At 37.9% G+C, this 20,826-nt stretch overlaps 1 protein-coding gene across 3 annotated transcripts in view; it reads right to left on the bottom strand.

The window, feature by feature from the left end:
- LIFR (LIF receptor subunit alpha) overlaps positions 1-20,826 on the bottom strand; it is a 115,414-nt gene that overhangs the window by 7,531 nt on the left and 87,057 nt on the right. For 2 of the 3 annotated variants that reach the window (XM_032278915.1, XM_032278914.1), the window contains exons 11-19: positions 19,581-19,743; positions 16,765-16,835; positions 13,938-14,151; positions 11,037-11,216; positions 6,868-6,969; positions 5,748-5,915; positions 2,499-2,660; positions 1,457-1,550; positions 74-152 (exon numbers count right to left, since the gene is read on the bottom strand). In XM_032278915.1, coding sequence (XP_032134806.1) covers positions 74-152; positions 1,457-1,550; positions 2,499-2,660; positions 5,748-5,915; positions 6,868-6,969; positions 11,037-11,216; positions 13,938-14,151; positions 16,765-16,835; positions 19,581-19,743 — 1,233 coding nt within the window. The remainder of the gene's footprint in view (positions 1-73; positions 153-1,456; positions 1,551-2,498; positions 2,661-5,747; positions 5,916-6,867; positions 6,970-11,036; positions 11,217-13,937; positions 14,152-16,764; positions 16,836-19,580; positions 19,744-20,826) is intronic. The other variant, XM_032278916.1, reaches the window with a different exon arrangement.

Below are 20,826 nucleotides of genomic sequence, written 5' to 3'. Positions count from 1 at the left end.
TTAAAGACTTTTCACAAAAGATTTAAAAAAGCAGCCACATGTCAAAGATAAATATAAGAAAATAAAAGATTACCTCACAGACACTCTTTTGAAACTGTAATGCTTTACAGTTTTCTGGATTTGGAATATCAGGGTAGAAGGTTTCTTTAATCCTTTAAATAAAGAATTATTAAATTTAATAATTTTAAGATTATTAGATAAGTTAATAAATCATTAGGCTTATTTGAAGTACTTATGAATCCTTTAATGAACATCTGAGATAAACACGGAAGATCTTTCGTGTGATCATTTACTAGCGCTGTCTATATAATAAAGGTTTCAATTTGAAAACCACTAACAGTAATTCTCTATTTCTAGAACTACAATACCCATGAATCTCATGAAAATGGAAATCAAATAATTAAAATAGTGGTTGTGCCATCTAGTCCAAAGGATCTGGACTATGCAAGAACAGCTGTGATCCCATGGCACTGTTAACTGAGGTGGTTGAAAAACAATGAGTCATAAAGGTGACAGCCATGTCATGAGTACACTGCAGGCTGTGCTAAGAAAAAGGCTACTTATCTTGACTAAAAACTAACTGCAACCAGAAATGAGATTTGCTCAGTGTCCTATCATATTTTTATACTGACAGCTACTAAAAGAACTGGATTACTTGAAATCCTACAGAAAAAAATAACTTCATTAATGCGAGTTTGAAATGCTCTAACTTCTAAACACCTTTTTTTTTTTTTTTTTTTTTTTGTATTTTAACAGTTGTTTTTAAAATGTGACTTTTAGTAATGAGAATATGGTTACCAAAATAGGCTATTCTATAGTTCTACAACTATTACTATTTTGATTTATAAATCAGGATTGCTAAATATGTTCTCGTCATAAATGATGGCATTTTTAAGGCTGGCGAGGACCACTCTAAGCATGAATGCAGCCACTGGCTCCACACCCAGCCAGGACAGCTCCAGCCAGACCGTCCTCCAAGTCTATGAAGACCATGGCTCATTCCGTACACAACAATATCCCCCTTCACATGGAAGAGGTCACTCGTATTTGTTGAATAAATGAGCAAATGATCAAAATGATCAGATATTTTAAATAGGTCACCGGGGCAAGTGAGATATTAATTGTTAAATTACATTTAATCTTGCAGATAGCTACTGCTACATTTATGCCTATAAATATTTTTTATAATAGTAACTGCTATGACTTTAAATTATCAGGAAAAACAGTAGAATAAAATTTGTACAATGATTCAATTAATTTTAAGACCTTTAAATAATATGTCATGTTCTTGCTTAAAATTAAATTCAACATTTATTTATTCTAATGAAAACAAATTTTTTACTAACCTATTACAACAAAAAAGATACATTATTTAATACATAAACTAATCTTACAAATCTTATAAATAATCATGCCCTTAAAAAGCAAACAGCAAGACAAAATGCAGAACCATTACCATTCTCGTTTCCGATAGCAAAGGATACTTGTCACCACTCCAACAATGACAGCTACTGCCACTGGGATGAGAATGGCAATAATTAATCCCACAGCTGAAACGAGAGTATTGCAAATATTAAAATCACCATTTTTAGTATGAAGTATAGAACAGATTTATGTTAGAAGATATTTAGGTTGGTAGATTATTTAGGAAAATAATTAACTGTTGCAGGGACACTGAAAAACTATTAAAATCTAACCTTTGGGTATTGTGATAATTTTTATACAAATACTTAAACTGTTTCAAGCAGGATCTCTCAATCTTGGTACTTTTGACATGTTACGCCAGACAGATCTTCACTGGAGGGTCGGGGGAGACAGTCCTGTGCACTACAGGAAGTTCAGCGGTGTCCGTGGCCTCTCACTGCTAGATATCATTAGTATCCCCCAGTTATGACAACCAAAAATGATACCAGACAGTGCCAACTATCTCTTAGGTGACAAAATCACCCTAAGTTGAGAGCCAGTGCTTTAGAGAGCCAAATCCTCATGGCTCTTTATTTAAGAGCAGTGTGTGAACTCCAACTCAGGGGTAGAGGATAAGCCCATGAGCCAATTAAAATTCTTTGCTGCAGAAAGACAGTCAAGGCCATCGTTCTTCTCTCAAATTTATGAGTGTTGTGCTTTACAAAATATTTTTAAGAATATCTCCTTCACTTTTCCCTAGATATGTTAGAAATCACAGAATAGCTGGAGCAAAAAATTTTTAAATGTTGACCACTGGATAAATTCAATATGACTTTAGACCTCTAGACTTCAGACATATCCCAAATTCATCAATTTCTTAGGTACTCAGTTGGAAATAACTTCAAATAACAGACAAGAATAAACATGAAGTAATCTTACAGCTTTTAAACACTTCCCTCTACCACCCAAAAAATGCAAAAAAATCTGAATATTTTTTAGAAAGGGCGGGGAGGGGTTCCTACATAAACAAAAAAATCACTAGAAACACTATGCATGCAGGATGGAAAGCACTTCCACAGCAACCCGAAACTTACAATTTTCCTTTGTCACCACGTACATACTCTTCTCTGGGCCCATTCCCCCATCTGTATAGGCTCGCAAGACCAGGTGGTAACTTGTTTTACCTTGAAGATCTGCAATTCTCAGTGTCTTCTGGGATATGTCAGTAATATTCTTAACCTTTATGTCAGAACGACCTATTTTTAAAATGAAGTATATTAGCACTAATCTCTAACCCATTTAAAATGCGTGGTTACCCACACCTGTCGTACCAACTGCCCTTCTAAGTGGGTCTAGCTTCAGCCAGCCAAGGACTCTGGAGCCGCCACAGCCTTGTTCAAGCTCTACCCATCGTCAGTCAGTAGTTGTGTGATATCGGCCTATTATTTAACTCACTCTGAACTGGGGTTTTTCTACTAATGAAATAGAATATGCTGACTTACCTCACAGAGCTGTGTAAAGTTTTCACACACATTCTCTAGCATAATGCCTGGCATATAGCAGGCAATCAATAAAAGTCACTTCCCTTTCTGCTACTAAGAGCATGAAAACCACCACAACCAAAACTCACTTAGGCTGAGCCTTCCTATGAGTGAGAGTGAAAGATGGGATAAAGCAAATGTGCAAATCAATAGAGATGACTCCAAACCACTTAGAAAAAGGATCAGTGTGATGGGAACTCTCAAATGAGATTAGTGAGAAATCCTTTGAATCGTGACTTCAAAAGGAAGTGTGAGGAATCATTTGAACTACTATTTTAAAAAATTAACCAGAATAATGCAGAACAGGTTAAAAAATTAAATAGTACTAAATGGTTAATAACAAAAAGTGACAGTTCCCTACCAGCTCCTCCCCCAACCCTACAACCACTGTAAAACCCATGTAATCTGTTTCTTTGTGTATTTACCTCCATGTTCCAAAATAGTAAACTGAGAGAGATGTGACTTTTAACTATTAGGCCTTATCTACACATATTTTATAAGGGCAGATAAAGATAGAGCCCTTCTACACTACCACCACCCTTTTCCCCACAATATCATTCATATAGAAACATCAGAACATTTGATGAATTCAGTGTTTGGATTATTAAGATCATATAAATATGAGTTACTACTAAGACAAATGGCTTGTTGTGATCATGTTTCCTTTCTTGTTTTCCCATTGTTACAATTGCTTCTCCCCTCATTTGCTGGATTTTCTATATATCAATCACTAATTCTTCCCACATCCTCCAATGTATAGTCAGTAAGATTTCCCACGTGATCAAACACAACAAAATCCCAGCTCTACATCTCTGCCCTTGCCTCCACCCCTCCCCTGCCTCCTGAACTAGACTAGACCCCCTCTGGGCTGCGGCCCTCCTGCAGCTCCCTGCCTTCTCTCCCCTGCGGCTTCCTGGGTCGGCCTCACTTCATTTCCTCATTGGGATGTACTCTTCTAGTAGGTTCTTGAGAAAAGCAACAGGCGGGAAATAAATATTTGCAGCCCTGCATGTACAGAATGTCTGCATTTTACTCTCACACTGGTTGACAGACTGCTGGAGCATAGAATTTTAGGTTGAAAATCATTTAAATTCAGTATTTTGAAGAGACTGCTGTGGTCCCTTCTAGTATCTGGCATGTTGCTGGGCTGTCTGCTGCCATTATTATTCCTGATTCCTTGCACATGACCTGCTTGTCTCTGATCATTTCTTTATACCTTAGCTGCTTGAAAAATTCATAATGACAAACCTTGGCATAGATCTTTTTTCTATTTATTTTGCTGTGTATTTAATGAATTATTTGACTCTATATACAGTAGTCCTCCATTTTCCTCAGAGAATAATTGTAACAAAATACTATAATAAAAATTATGTAAATATGGTCTCTCTCTTTCTTAAAAATATCTTATTATATTGAACTCATCTATTTTCAGTCTATGTTTCACCAGGGGTAACGTAATGGCAGAAAGTGAGACCATGGAATGTGAAACTTCAGAGAAGGGGATGTGCTTGTAGTCAGGTCCTTCAGTTCTAAGGAACTGTCTTCAATCGACCCCTCCATTCAGCCCAGATTTATCCTAACCACCTGTCTCCAATGCTGGTTTGGCAGGTACTAGAGAAGTTCCTGCTCAACAGTGCCTGACTGCCCACACAGATTTCACAATCCTCCACTCATTTAAGTCATTTGCCCCATTTCCACTCCCAAATTTCTGAATCTTCTTTTTTGGTGTTGTTTTGCCTTTTCTGTTCTCTTTCTCCTTGTGGCTATTTTAGAGTTTGGGGTTTTTTTTCCCTTCTTTATGCTACCTTTAGTGACCAATCCACCATATCTCATTGGAAATCTGAATGCTAGAATTATAGCTGTTTCAAGTATAAAATTTCCAAGCACGTGAGGCAAGTCACACTAGACTGTGGATGTTTGTGGAATTCGATATTTAGGATGCCCCTCATCCACCAGCAACTCACTTGAGGACAGAAGGGGAGGCACACACTTCCTGCAGCTGCTCTGCAGAGTGACTGAGACAATGCCCAGCCAGCACCACCAAGCCTTGGTGGTGTTCTCTACTAGTCAGACAGGCATTAAATAATTAAAATGATTTCTTTCTGAGGAGAGGTCATCCAGGGAAATGAAACTTTTCAAACTGAAAAGATGATATGCTTGTGTTTTGCAGCTATGAATAAGAAACATCTGACTCTCAGCAGAAATAATATTAAAGGAAAAGCCAGAAATCTGTACAAATAATTTTGTATTTGTAAATCTGAATGTTCTCTATAGTCTTTGGATGTACACTTGCCAATTTCCAAGGATTGTCTGTACTTTTAAACACATTCCCAATCAAGTCAATTAAGTTCTCCAGCTTATCAAGGACATGGCTAAGTAAGATGCTAATAGGCCAATAGCTTTTTATTAAATTACAACTGAGGATCTGACGTTGCTATTTGGATTCCTGAGTTTTTCTTCTTCATTGTTCTAAGTACAAGATTTTCTTATGGAAGTCAACTTCATGAAATGCCTTGTCATGGATTATGTAAGGCTCCAATAAATGATGGTTTCTGTCCTATGAGGCTTATAATCAAAGGCTTCAGAATAATTGTTTAAAATGATTTCTGAAAGATTATACATGTCATTTATTGCATATGAAAATCTTAAAACTCTCATATTCATAGAATGACCACCTTTTCATTTCTCTTTCAGATAGTTTTGAAAACCAGTACTAAACTACTGAGCAGGACTTTCTTTCCTTTTCTGTTGTGGTCAATGAGGAACTTGTAAGACACACTATCATGCTATCGATTTACTTACCTGATTCTAAAACCCTCATCTTAGATGTGTCTCTTTCTCCTTTTCCAAAATAAAATAAATATCCTCTTAAAAAGCCTCTAAGTTCTTCCACAGGAATGTCTTCCCATTTTACTAATATCGAATCAGCAGAAGTATCCTCAACAGTAAAATTTGGTGCAACAATGGGAGCTGTAAAAGGAAAAAGTCAATTGCTACTGGGAAGTGTATGAATATAGAGTAATACAGTAATGTTCCATGAGCTTTCTAGCCTCAAAAATAATTCAACTTGGAATTAAAACTTTATTTAATCATAAATTTTCAAAGAGAGATGATCACAAACACTTTTTTTTGTGACGTTTACGTACTAATAACCACACACGAAAAAAATATTTTTAGGAACAAAGGTAAAATTTACAATATCACTTTTAGACAAAACACATATCTAGCAAAGTAATCTATGCAAAATCTTTCAGCAACTACTCACAAAGACATCATTTGTATTTCCCATCTTCATTGATAGTCCTGAAGAAGTTAATAGTTTTTTTAAACTTGTAAAAGTACTAATTAAATATTTTTGACATCCAAGTTAAGATGTAATTTTCTTGAGGACAACAGTAAAATAGTGAAATATAAACATTCAGCAAATGAATTCAGAGTAAGTAGGCCCAGCGCAGTGGCTGATGCCTGTAATCCCAGCACTTTAGGAGGCCAAGCTGGGAGGATCGTTTGAACCCAGGAGTTCGAGACCAGCCTGGGCAACATAGTGAAACCTCATCTTTACAAAAAAAAAAAAAAAAAATTAGCTGAGCATGGCGGCATGCACCTGCAGTCCCAGCTACCGAGGAAGCTGAGGTGGGAGGATCACCTGAACCCAGGAGGTTGAGGCTGAAGTGAGCCATGATCTTGCCATTAGACTCCAGCCTGGGTGACATTAGAATAAGTCTCTCTCTCTCTCTCAAAAAAAAGTAGTAATCAAATACTTTTTATCAAATTATTTTACCTTCCTTAAACTAAACATCTAAGTAGACATCTAGAATTAAACATCTAATTCTACTTTTAGAATTCAATCATATCATTGTTGCCAATTTATAATTCTTCATGCTATCTTGAACTGTTAAAAGTAAACACCCATTTAACTTACCCAATTCTTCTATATATCCAATCATGGTCCGTAATAATTGATATCCTTGATTTCTGCATCCATACAGGAAAAAGCTATATCTTACACCTGGTCGAAACTGATCTATAGGATGAACACATTGGCAAACGTTCATAAATATATTACTATGAATATCTATTTTAGTAATATCAAATTTATGACACACTCTAAAATTTCCAAGGCTAATTTTAAAGATATTTTCTTATTAAAAAATACATACATATTTTAAAAATTAGTAATTATTCAGAATAAAAATTGACTAAACAAAAATTAAATTTACTTCTATTTTTAAAAAAGTTTAGTTTCATAAGATGGGATCACCTTGGAGAGAATGACGATGATTAAGGCTTAGAGTCTGTTCCTTTTTCCAGGAAGAAATCATCATTGCTTGATTTTAAGGAACAAAATGTAAGCCTGAATCAACTTCCTGGGTCAGTTCACTACACCATTCATTCCAGATTCACATCATGCCTCTATAAATCCCTTCCCTACATAGTGTTATTTCTGGGTTGGAAAAAAACAAACAAACCCACTGCTCTCTCTTCTTGTTCCAAGAAGCAGAATTAAAAGTTGTACTCTACCTTGAAGTTTCAGTGTTAAAGGAACTGGGTTTTAGAGTTTGTTCCTCTTTATAACATTACCAGTAAGTGTCCCTGGGTGAGTTAACTCCATAAGATATAGAGGTACTAGGCCAGGCATGGTGGCTCATGCCTGTAATCCCAGCACTTTGGGAGGCCGAGGCGGGCGGATCACAAGGTTAGGAGTTCAAGACCAGCCTGACCAAAATGGAGAAATCCCGTCTCTATTTAAAAAAAATTTAAAAAAAAGATATAGAGGTACTTTGAATTAACTCCACAAGACACAGAAGTACTTTGAAGTGCCTTAACTTAAATTCAAAAGGCTCCTTTTAAATGCCTCCTGAGCACAATGCAAGTTTGTGTGATGTGAGCAACACTGACATGCACAAAACAAAATGTCAAGCCATGAAGACACTTGCAGAGTGCTGGGGAAAATAGATGAACAAGGGTAACCATAACAGCGTGTTATATTAGAGGTATGTATCAGATGCCATGGAATCTTAAGTGAGGGGCCAAATGAGTCTAAAAAGATCAGAAACAGCTACCATAAAAGACATGTGAATAAGGCCTTGAAAGGCAATTAGGTGCTCATCAGTGGCAGTCAAGAAAGAAGATAATGCTGGAGAACAGGGAGGGCGAACTGGCAGTATATGGCATTGCATTTAATTTTTTTTTTTTTTTTTTGAGACAGAGTTTCGCTCTTGTTACCCAGGCTGGAGTGCAATGGCGCGATCTCGGCTCACCGCAACCTCCGCCTCCTGGGTTCAGGCAATTCTCCTGCCTCAGCCTCCTGAGTAGCTGGGATTACAGGCACGCACCACCATGCCCAGCTAATGTTTTTTTGTATTTTTAGTAGAGACGGGGTTTCACCATGTTGACCAGGATGGTCTCGATCTCTTGACCTTGTGATCCACCCGCCTCGGCCTCCCAAAGTGCTGGGATTACAGGCTTGAGTCACCACGCCTGGTGCATTTAATTTGCAGAATACAATTATTCTGGTGTGGTTAAAGCATTAGTTCTTCAATTAAGTGCCCAGAGAATACCAGTGGTCTGCAGGCTCCAATATGAGACGGTAGTCAACATCTAAAATCATAAACCCAAGAAGCACTGGATCAACTTGTCTAAAATTTTAACTTTTCTTCTTGCAATGATTTTCCTTAAATGTCTGCCATGTGCTGGCACGTCCTAAGTACGTATTCAAGTAACTCAAGCTCAGCCAACTGTGTTTAGTTTTGATAACATTTTTCTTTAGGGAAAGGTATGCTTGAGGTCATGATTATACACTGCATGTACATCCACAAATCTGTGCCTCTTTTTATGTTAAAATCATTTATTAATAAAATGTTATAGGGCTCTGTCACTTAAAAAAAAAAAAAAACCTGAGAAGGTTACAGCATTAGGAATGTGCTAATGTCCAAAAAGAGAGCAGACAGCTTAATGAGTAGACAATGGGATGAGAGAGGAATAAAAGGTATACCTACTATGTGCCACTTGCTGTTCCAGAAGCTAGCAGTAAATAAAAGACAATATTCCCAGCCTCTTCAAGTTCTGAATAACTCTGAATTTGAACCTGGGTTCTACCGCATACTAATTGGGAAAGTCGCCTAACTTCTCTGAGTTTTTTTCTCAAGCTTTTTGTCTTTGTTCAATTGTGTTGGCACAGGAAGTTCTCCCACAATCACTGCGGGGCAGCTTCTTCATATCTTGCAGGTCTCAGCTAAAACTTACATGGGTAAATACTCCATTTAAATCCACTCCAGCCTAGACCAGTCCATCCTGATTATCCTGAAAGCCCAGGTGAGAAAGGACAGACTGGAACCGTGTAAGGCTCATTCAGCTCCGTGGGAGGGGATGCAAGGGAAGGTGTAGGAAAGAGAAGGGTGGCATGTGGTTGGGCCCTTGATAAGGGAAGTGCGCTGTAAGAAAGGATGAAGGGAACAACTCAGGAAGATCGTTACCACTTCAGCCAATTCTATAGGTGGAGGAATTTGGCTGTATTCCAAATAGAACTGGGAAATAATCTGAATTCATATGTGATAATCCAATGAATGGGACCTATCCTCATCATTTGACAGAGAAACAGTAAACAAGTAGAAAGTGTTCCCTGAGAGAGAGGTAAATAGCAGGTTACTTGCTCTTCTGCACTTCCCTAACATGTGAGGGTGGCAGGAGACAGGAATGATCAAGAAGCATCACTACTGACAGGCTACAGGGTCCAGAAGTCCCATGGGAACAGGCAGGATACACTCCCATCCTGCCAGAAAAAAATGATGATACTGGAGAGAGGGCTCTAATTCCTAAGGTCAAGGCTGGATTAGCCTATAGGTTATTAAATACTCCTCTGTGGATAAACTTCTCAGGCTGCATCTCATCAAGGGCCACTCACCTACAACTCACAGGCTTCTGAGCACCAAGTACATGGAATGCAAGGCCTCCCATCCACACTGTGCTGAGTCCTGCTGATGCCCCCTTCCCCTGCATCAGGCAAAGGGGAAAGGGGTTCATGGCCGTTGTGCTCAGTCTCTCCCTAACCTCAGTAACCTGGGCCCTGGGCAAACAAAGGCAAAGGCCCTTGCGTGAGAGCATGCTGCTTACAGTTCTGTAGTCTTTTTTCCTGAGCATTTATTTCTCCATGTTGCTAAATTTTTAATGTAATTTTTAATGTTACTTAACATTCCATTTTATAGGTGTACCATCATTCCTTTATTTGCTATTTGGGTTTTTAATTTTTCACAGTTATCAATAATACTGTTGTGAACATTCTTAGATTAAATCTGTGCTGTTCTCTGATTATTCTTTTTTTTTATTGTACTTTAAGTTCTGGGGTACATGTGCAGAACATGCAGGTTATATAGGTATATGCATGCCATGGTGGTTGGCTGCATCCATTACTCCGTCATCTACATTAGGTATTTCTCCTAATGCTATTCCTCCCCTAGCCCCCCAAACCCATAACAGGACCCAGTGTGTGATGTTCCCCTCCCTGTGTCCATGTGTTCTCACTTTTCAACTCCCACTTATAAGTGAGAACATGCGGTGTTTAGTTTTCTGTTCTTGTGTCAGTTTGCTGAGAATGATGGTTTCCAGCTTCATCCACGTCCCTGCAGAAGACATGAACTCATCCCTTTTTATGTCTGCATAGTATTCCATGGTGTATATGTGCCACATTTTCTTTATCCAGTCTATCACTGATGGGCATTTGGGTTGGCTCCAAGTATTTGCTATTGAGAACAGTGCCACAGTGAACATACGTGTGCATGTGTCTTTATAAGAGAATGATTTCTAATTCTTTGGGTATATACCCAGCAATGGTATTGCTAGGTCAAATGGTATTTCTAGTTCTAGATCCTTGTGTTCTCTGATTATTTTGAAGAATAAATTTCTAGATGAGTAATTATTGGATCAGAGGGCTTGGATCCTTTTCACGTGCTGCCACAACTACCCTCTAGGAAAATCAAATCTATTCACACCCACCCAGCAGTAAAGAGAATCACTTCACTGCACCCAGTCCCACATGTTGCCTTTTAAAAATGTTTGGAAAGAACTTAATTGAGAGATACTAATTCATCTTACCAGATTCTATTACAGTTTCAGTGCTGTTTGAGGGAACTTTTCTCCAGTCCATAAGGCAGGGTTCCGACCGAGACGAGTTACACCACTTAATGACGTAGTCACAAGTCATGTTGGGGTCGTAATGCCAGGTGAGGAGAATCCCCTTTCCCATCCCAACAACTTGCTCTACTTTGAGATCATCTTCAATAAGAAAGGAGGATATTTTACTGGCATTAGAAACAATATAAGGCAAACCTCATAGAAATGGACATGAGTTACAAAACTCACTTCACTGTGAAGAAATTATAAAATAGAGCTCAACTAGATAAACCTTTAGCAAAGATTAGAAGTGTTGCTGTTATTTTTATTGTAATAACTGTAGCACTTACCTGTACACACAGATTAACACAGCAGCTAAAATAAAGTGATTTTTACAAAGTACCTAGGATCAGGTAGTGACATACCGGGGCCAGGACCTCAAGATCAAGACCCAGGAAGGATGCAGCTAAGTACATTGGCTGGGACAGGGCGGGAGGTGGGAGACTGGGAAGGGGCCACTGGACAAGCTGAAGCCCTCCTCTTATCACCCACCATGAATGCGCACTCTCCGAAAACAGGCGGGGCCCAACACAGTGTGCAGAGTAAGCACACAATAAACGTGTGGAAACAGTGGACGAACTAACCCCCTCTCTTTCAAGGAAGACTGCAGCCCCAGAGCTGGGCTGAAGGGGATGTCTGGCTGACCAGGAGCAGGGTGGGAGCAAGGGAGAAAGTTGTGGAGTCATGGAGAGGCTACGAGGTGAAATGGCTGGTGTGGGCACTGAGAAGGAGAAGCCTGCACAGAGTCCTAGGAGACATCAAGGGGCAAGGGGCAAAGACTGAAGGCAGAAGGCAGGAGTGGAGGCCCTGGCGAAGTTTCATTTCCCTGTCTTGCCAGACCTTGGCCTGGGTGAGAAGTGGAACCCCCAGGCTGGGGGTGAGGAATTGGGGTGGGAGATAGGGCAGTGTGTTCAAAAGGAAGAAGGAAACTTCCCACTGTAACAAAAGGAAAGAAGTAGTATTTATAACTGACATATATATTTAAGCGTTCAGTAAAAACAAACATAGAAAGGTTTTTGATTATTTCTAAGAATAAATGTTTAGACAAGTAACTGTCTCAGGAGCCAGAGCTCAGGAGCCTGCAAACTGCAGGTGAGCAGCTCCTGACGAGACGCAGCCAGAGAAGTCCAGCCACAGCAGAGTACTTAATCATCTACAGGCTACAGAAAGGACTTAGTAACACTAACACAGACGTTTCCCACTGTAACCGGAGAAAAGAAGTAGTAGCTATAACTGATTTATATTTAAGGGTTCAGTAAAAACAAACATAGAAATGTTTTTTGAATGAAATGTGCATTCATAAAGCAACTACTACTAAACGCAAGACAACAATTTGGCTTGGAATACAGAACACTTTGGGCATAACAGCTATTTTATTCAACGTGATTAAAAAAGCCACAGCATAAACCTAAGCTGAGGCTGCAGCGCCTCCCTCCACTCGGGAAATCCTCAAGGAATGAGGATTTGTTCTGGGGCTTCAGAAAGTATCTCAAAGCTGATAACAGAATTGCCAGTTCTGTAAATTACCATTTTCTAAGGGATACACAAAAAAGGTAGGATTATGTTTCTTAAATTAAAAGATAACATAGCTATTACCTATCATTGTGAGAGCAATGAAATATATAATTTAAATCAGTGTGTTATCTTCTTATGGATGTTTACATCTCTCTTTCATTTTTTATTTTGTTATTTTTGCCAGGCCAAAATGAAGAAGCCATTATTCTAGGCCCCACCTCCCAGCATCTGCCACACCCCCCAGGCATCTCCAGCAGCACTGCTGCCTGGGCTCTGTATCTCTGAAATGCACTTTGTTTTCCCCCTTCCTTCCTCCTAATTCTCCTATGACTGAGTCAAAGAGAACAAAGAACAGTCAAGTAACAAGCAATAATAAACTCCTCAAACTGGAGTTGGAAAGCTACTTAAGAGAACCCTAACTGGACCAATTTTTCTTGCTCTAGGAGCAGTGGTTATAGAAAGGTGCTCCTATACTGGGGCAAGACAGCAAAGCAGGGTGGGCAGAAAATGACTGCAGCATGGAGGTCAGTGGAAGAGGAGGTGGAAGTGGTCATTTAAAACTCATGACTCGCAAAGTTGTCAAGGTAGAAGCTGGGGAGGAATGCATTAATCACTGGACATCTGTAAAATTTAAAGAAAGGCACTATATCCCATCTCTACTAAAAAGAAAAAATACAAAAATTATCTGGGTGTGGTGGTGCATGCCTATAATCCCAGCTACTCGGGAGGCTGAGGCAGGAGAATCACTTGAACCTGGGAGGCAGAGGTTGCAGTGAGCTGAGATCGTGCCACTGCACTCCAGCCTGGGCAACAAGAGTGAAACTTCGTTTCAAAAAAAAAAAAAATTACACCATTGTGTGTTTCTAAATCCTATGTTGAAGATCTAATTTATGCCTTAGGAAGACTTTTAAATCAATAAAAAATTTCTATTAATAAGGAAATTCTTACCAAAAAAGCTGCCAATTAAAATGAGCCCTTTTTCTCCTGCCCAACATTTTGCAAAACAGCCTAGCTAACCTAAAATAAATATTTCTTCCTAAAAGTCCCTACAACCACTGTAACTCTCCAATATTATACGCTATAGTAACTGAGTACAGTAATGATTGTATCCATCAGTGCACATGCTTCAACTCAATACTAATGACTGCTCTCTCAATGAACTGTAGACATCAATCTGCTCATTCTGCCTTCTATGTCAGCAGCAACAAGGTATACCAGAAGGCTGGCCATTACAAAAGCGCAAGTAACATCAAACATTTCTCACTTTAGTTTCCTGTTCTTATATACTAAAGCATCTCAAGCACTTACCATTTGGAATTTCCATACTCGCTATTTTGGAAGGTGGTGATGAGCCCACAGAATTTTTAGCCACCACGCTGATGATGTAGTCATTCTTATCAAGTCGTATCTCTGCTTTGTGTTGAGGATCAGGGATTTCAGAAAGGGACTGTGTTTCCTCATCTGATGAACATGATACATTGTAGGAAAGTATTTTTCCATTAGCTTCATTAATGGGTAACGGCTATGAAAAACAGACAAACTGTTATATACCTTCAAAAGCTGACTGTGACTAGGATAGGTAATTGGGTCTAAACTGGATGCTACATTAACAATAGCAAGGTTGGCCAGGCATTGTGGCTCATGCCTACAATTCCAGCACTTTGGGAGGCCGAGGCAGATGGATCACTTGAGGTCAGGCGTTCGAGACCAACCTGGCCAACATGGTGAAACCCGGTCTCTCCCAAAAATACTAAAATTAGCCAGGTATGGTGGCAAGTGCCTGCAATCCCAGCTACATGGGAGGCTGAGACAGGACAATCGCTTGAACCCAGGAGGTGGGGGTTGCAGTAAGCCAAGATCATGCCGCTGTACTCCAGCCTGGGCGACACAACGAGACTCCATCTCAAAAACAAAAAAACAACCAGTTACAAGGTAACAGCAGAAAAGATGAAGCTATCAACGGTGTGAAACACAGATTTAAAATCTACTGGGAGCTGGGTAAATCAGTAAAGAAATACTGAAGAAAAACTGTACTTACTATAAGCAGTAAGAGTACACAAAAATTTAAAAATTAAGTGAATACAAAACAATATTTATCTTCACATTTTTCAGAAGCAAAAGTTTTAAAACTATCCAGAAGCACTGCTCTACTTCATAACAAACAAAACATTTTAAAAAAACTATAGCATCATGGGTTTTTTTCCTAAACATTTGTTTCCTCATTTTAAAGTATTACATGCCCACTACGGAATATTGGAAAATATATAGAAGCTGAAACAAGTAAAAATCTCCCATATTCACACCTCTTAAGTATTCTTCCATTTTGATATTTCTTTCAAGTTGTTTTACTAGGTATAGATTTTTAATTAACATTGTTTTAATCATATTACACCATTTTACTTTTTATTTTTCCATAATATATACTTGTCCATAATACAGCTACATACATTTTCATGGTTTTGTATTTCATGCAGCATTTTTACCAGTGTACTTGAATATTCCTTAAATAAATGAAATTTAAGTTGTTCCTAATTTTTCACAATACTAAAACAAGTATTTTGGTAAACCTTTTTGTGCCACTTTTTTTTCTTTTTCATAGAATTTTAAAATATGAATTTCTAAAAGTGAACTTACCGGATAAAAATAAATGAACATTCAAACCTCTTCATTTATACTGAACTGCTTTTCACAACAACTGCCTTAATTTATAGAGCAATGTATGGGGCTCTCTGGTCCAGAGTGAGGATGATGTAACCCTGCTAAAAACTCCACTCCAGCAGAGGTCCCTGATGACGCTCCAAATGGCCTGCTCTCAGGGCCAGGCTTTAGTCCTAAGACTTACAGGCTTCCTGGGATATTCCAGGCCACATACTGTTTGAAATGTCCTCCTCCCCCAGTGTCTGTAATTCTATTTTCTTTGCTTTTCCTGCCCCTCTACACCTTCCCCATCTCCTCTGCTGGTTCTACGCATGCTGCTGTCACCTGGGCTCCATCCCTGGCCCACTTTGCACCCTGCATCTCCCTCAAGTGATCCCATTTATATGCTACTCAAAGCTGTTTCCAGCACCGACCTCTCCCTTGAGCTCCAGAGCCTTACAAATATATCAAACCACATACTGAACTCTACTCATGATATCCCAGTGGCATACCTTTTAAAAACTCACTATGACCAAAACAACATAATTTTCTACCCAAACATACTCTTGGCAAATGGCAGCACCATCAGCATAGGTAATGAAGTTAGAATCTAAATCCTTTCAATGATTTTAGTCTTTAGTTAAGTCTTCCATCTAGTTTGAAGAATATTCCAAACTTTCTCTATATTGAAGTAAATTGTATAATCATTGTTATACCATGAAGTCTGACAGGCAACTGAGAGTAGCCGGGGGATTTTCTAATCAAGAGTGGATAAAACAGTCAAATACAATCTCAAAGCAATGGAACTCACACTGAACCTGCATGGAAACTTTTATTCAAAGCTGTATCGATGTCAAAAGTTTTTTTAAATTAAATTATGTTTTACTTTCAATAACAAAAGTCACTATTTAAAGGAATCCTATTATGACTGCTCGTGTAAAATCTAATATAGAAAACAATTGTTCATGTTTTTGACATTCATAAAATATTTTAAAATATAGCAACAAAAATGTTCCAGTAGAGAAAAATTAGTTAAATATAATACAATTCATATTTCATCTAAATATTTTACAAAATCATACACAACTTTATAACTGGCATGCAATTTATTGAAGGTTAATAAATTACAGCTGAAATATATAAAAATTTAATTTCCCATTCACAGAAGAAAAATGTAGCTAACACTTAGGATTCTAACCTATAGTTCCCGACTGAAGTAAGGGAGATAGAATTCATGAAATCTTCAGGTTCTTTACAGGCCTCATAAGATCAAACCCAAGAAGGTTCAGATCTGAGACAGAAGATCCTCACTAAAATGACTGTGGGAAATTAGGAGTGACAGGAATTTGGGGGGTTTAGGAACCAGGCTGGATTCTCAGAAATAATGCAAACAAAGCCAGTCTAGGAAGGCTCAGCTTCTTGATAATCCAAGTAACATATGTAAGTTAAGTAGTTTAGCAAAGTAATGTAATTGTTCATGGAAAAGTTAAATATTTACCTTCCAGTAGATTATTAAATTTTTTCCATCAGAACTCCACTCTCTCCAAGTATCAGGCCCCTTTGAAGGAACTAGAAAGAAGATTTTAAAGTTACTCTCTGAAGACACATACTATAAGTATACGGTGCTTGACATTTTTTTTTTCTAGGGTATTTGGAATTCTCAATACAATGTGAAGCAGTTCAGTGGCTTCCACTTACAAAATAAAGCAATGTTCTCAAAAAAAAAAAAGAAAAAGAAAAGAAAAGAAAGAGAAGAAGAGAAAGCAATGTAAAATCTAAGCTCTCAGTAACTTTTGCAAAACACACGGCCCCTTCGAATGGGTTAAAATCTCTCTGCAGGCTGGCTGTACTGATTCCCTCACATCCTCTGCCTCACATCCTCCCACTTCCTCCTTACTTGGCCACACACTGGCAAAGACACTTGCCTCAGCCTCTCGCGTTTTCTTTGTACTCCCTTCCTCTGCCTACAACTCTCTTCTCTTAAACCATATGGCATGATTCCTCATCTTTGTATCTCAGCTTGACTATTACCTTATTAGTGAGTATTTAAAACTGTAATTCCCTGCACCCCCCCTTATCCTTCAACCTTCATTCCTATCCCTTCCTCTCCTCTGTGGCATTCATCACCACCCAATAAACTGATGTGTCTATGTGTGTGTGTGTACGTATATACATAGACGTGTATATATAAAAATTTATTTCTAGTCCTGGATCCTACAAACTCGACAGGCAGAGATCTCTGTCTTATAATAATTCCAGATATATACAGGTTGAGTATACTTTATCTGAAATGCTTGGGACCAAAAGTGTTTCAGATTTTGGATTTTTTTCTGATTGTAGAATATTTGCATATATATAATGAGGTATCCTGGAGGATGGGACCCAAGTCTACACATGAAATTCATTTATATTTCATATACACCTTAAACACATAGCCTGAAGGTAATTTCATACAACATTTTAAATAATTCTGTTCATGAAACAAATCTGTGTTGAGTACTTAAGTGTGGAATTTTCCACTTGTAGCATCCCGGTGTTCCAAGTTTTGGATCTTGGAGCATTTTGGGTTTTCAGATTACATATGCTCAACCTGTAATGTATACTCAGTAAATATTTGTTGAGTAAACTGATGCCTTCATCTTAATGAGGTGCAAATAAGATGTTTCCTCTTGGAGATGACAACTCATTAACTGAAGGCAAAAACTCCTATAGTTGCTAGTCTCCAAAATGACCAACAATCCCCCTATGTGCAGTGCCCTCCCACATTGCCCTGTGTGACCAACAGGGCACAGCAGACATAATGGTATGTTACTTCTGATTTTAGATCATCAGAGACACTGTGTAGTCACCAGCTCTGGGAGGAAGTGGCTGCCATGTCATGAGCACACTTAAGCAGACCTAGAGTGAAGCCCACAAGGTAAGGAACTGAGGCCTCCCGCCTTTAGCCACATGAGTGAACCATCTTGTAAGGGGAACCTCTAGTTCCAGTCAGGCCTGGAGTCTCCACCCACATTCCTGAATGAAGCCTCATGAAAGACTGCAGGCCAGAGATATCCAGCTAAGCTGCTCCTGGATTTCTGACCCATAGAAATGGTAAGATAATAAACATCAGTTGTTTTAAGCCACTGAATTTTAGGGTAATTTGTTGCACAGCAACAGATAACTCATACTCTCCCCCTCTGTACTTATGCACAGCTTTCACTGTAATGATACAAGTAATTCTTTCATGTATGGCAAAGTGCCCTCATCACCATTCTTCAACATCTATTCATGTGGAGAGGCAAAAATCTAGATTAACATCTATCATTTATTTGTTTTGCTGTTCCTTTATTTTTTGGAGGAAGTATTATGTCTTCTATATTACATAACATAAATAAAGCTCTTTCTATCTTTTGTTAAAAGATTCCTAAAAATTAAACCTATTACGGCCAGATGTGGTAACTCATGCCTGGAATCCCAGCACTTCGGGAGGCCAAGGCAGGTGGATCACCTGAGGTCAGGAGTTTGAGACCAGCCTAACCAACATGGTGAAGCCCTATCTCTACTAAAATTACAAAAATTAGTGAGGCATGGAGGTGTGCACCTGTAATCCCAGCTACTCAGGAGGCTGAGGCAGGAGTCACTTGAACCCAGGTGGTGGAGGTTTCAGTGAGCCGAGATCAGTCTACAGTACTCCAGCGCGGGGGACAGAGCAAGGCTCCGTCTCAAAAAAAAAAAAAAAAAAAAAAATTAAACCTATTTCTAAGTTTTTTCTTTTTTTTCTTTTTACACCTAACGTGGTTACTCAAGGACAGAATATCATTCTGTCTTCAGAAATTATCACATTTAGAAAACCAGTTACCTGATTTTATACCTACTTTGACCTAGGTATACTACAAAAACTGATGTTCAAGACTTTTTAGTCACATCCTTTCTCTGGTCTAGGTCACAAAAACTAACAAATTCTCTTTTTTAGTAATTTTTTTTTTAAAGAAAGGCAATGAGTCAAAAGCATAATTAAAATTCCAGGCAGAAGAGAAAAGAATGGGAGAAAAATCATTCTATGCATTATTGTAATATGGTAACAATCATATTATAGATAGAGGAGCCCTGTCCTTTCACATCAGTTGTGCCAATCATTTTTCTACACTATGACAAAACTTGAAAAACTATCATTTAAAATACCCACCTGTGTTATATTTTATTAACAGGTATTACATAATTTATCTCAACATTCCTCTACTTTTAAAGACTTTGATAACATTTTCTTTTTAAAGAAGTTGTAAAACTTCAGGATACAGTAATTATTAGCCATACATCACTTAGTTAACTTACTGGCTTCTGTAGTTAAATGCTGTTTTTTATTGCTCCATTTGCTCCATTTCCAGAAAGTTTCAGTAGAACAACGAGTCCGAAAAGTATATACTGTATAGGGATTTAACTTGTCCAGGGCAACAAGATAACTTGAATTTTCTACTCCTTTGATTGTGATATTCCGCTATTGGAAAACAAATAAATATGTATATACATATACATTGTGTGTGTGAATACATATATATACACAAACATATTTCTTTTGGTAAGAAAGTCTTCACATTTGTAACGCAAACCAACAGAATGTCAGTGAGTTTGTATATATAACACCCACAGCAGTTCATCCACTATTTTAATTCTTATATACATGCCAAGTCAATAAAATTATCCTTTGTAACAGTAATAAAAAATGAGGTTGTCTTTTTAATCCAAATACTGTTTCTAAGTAATAATAGTTAATTAAATTATCTAAAGGATTATATAATTTTGATAATCAGTCAAATGCTAATGGTGATGCAATAAACCTTAACGTGATATAGTAATTTGAGGTGACTCTGAGGAATAAATGTATTATTTGGATGATATTTGGAGGCTTCTTGGAGGCAGATATCACCTCTTCTGCATCTTTGTTAAATATGACACTTAGAACTTCTAGTACGATGCTAAACATGTAGTATATCTTCAACAAATACTTTTTTAAACTAAGTAAATATAGTTAAAATGAAGCAATTCTAAACAAATTTGAAGATCTGCATGTCTCACAAAAGCCTCTGAGCTCCGCATGACATTACAAAGAGCTTTTCAGGTTATATTTTACAGTTGTGACTCATTTTCAGACATCAGTAAATTTCCAAATGAATAGTTAAGTACACCTCATTTATTTTAGACTTACCACAAATTACAAGATAGTATAATATAAAACTCAACCTAAATATTTAAAATGTATTGAAAAGTCATGTTGTGACTTTTAAGTACCAATTACAGCTTGCTCCCACTGCCACACTTCACTGTTTTAAAACATCACTTCTGCTCTCTGGTGGCAATTCATCCATTAATGATGCTAAAGGTTACAGCAAAAACTACTCATTCATTCACAAATTTACTGAGCACCACCTATGTGCCAGGTACTATACTGCACCTGGGAACATTCTGAGGAATAAAAGTCAAATTTACAATTGTTTCTCAAATGATACAATGTTGTTATTACATGGATACTAACGTCTTTCTTGGTTCTTAGTAAATCTCTATAATCAATCTGAGAGCTTAA

The sequence above is a fragment of the Sapajus apella genome, unplaced genomic scaffold (assembly GCF_009761245.1).
Source record: "Sapajus apella isolate SASKATOON/1434 unplaced genomic scaffold, GSC_monkey_1.0 scaffold11, whole genome shotgun sequence".
Classification (NCBI taxonomy): Eukaryota; Metazoa; Chordata; class Mammalia; order Primates; family Cebidae; genus Sapajus; species Sapajus apella.
Note: the sequence above shows the minus strand (reverse complement) of the source record. Positions and strands in the feature narration are given on the sequence as shown.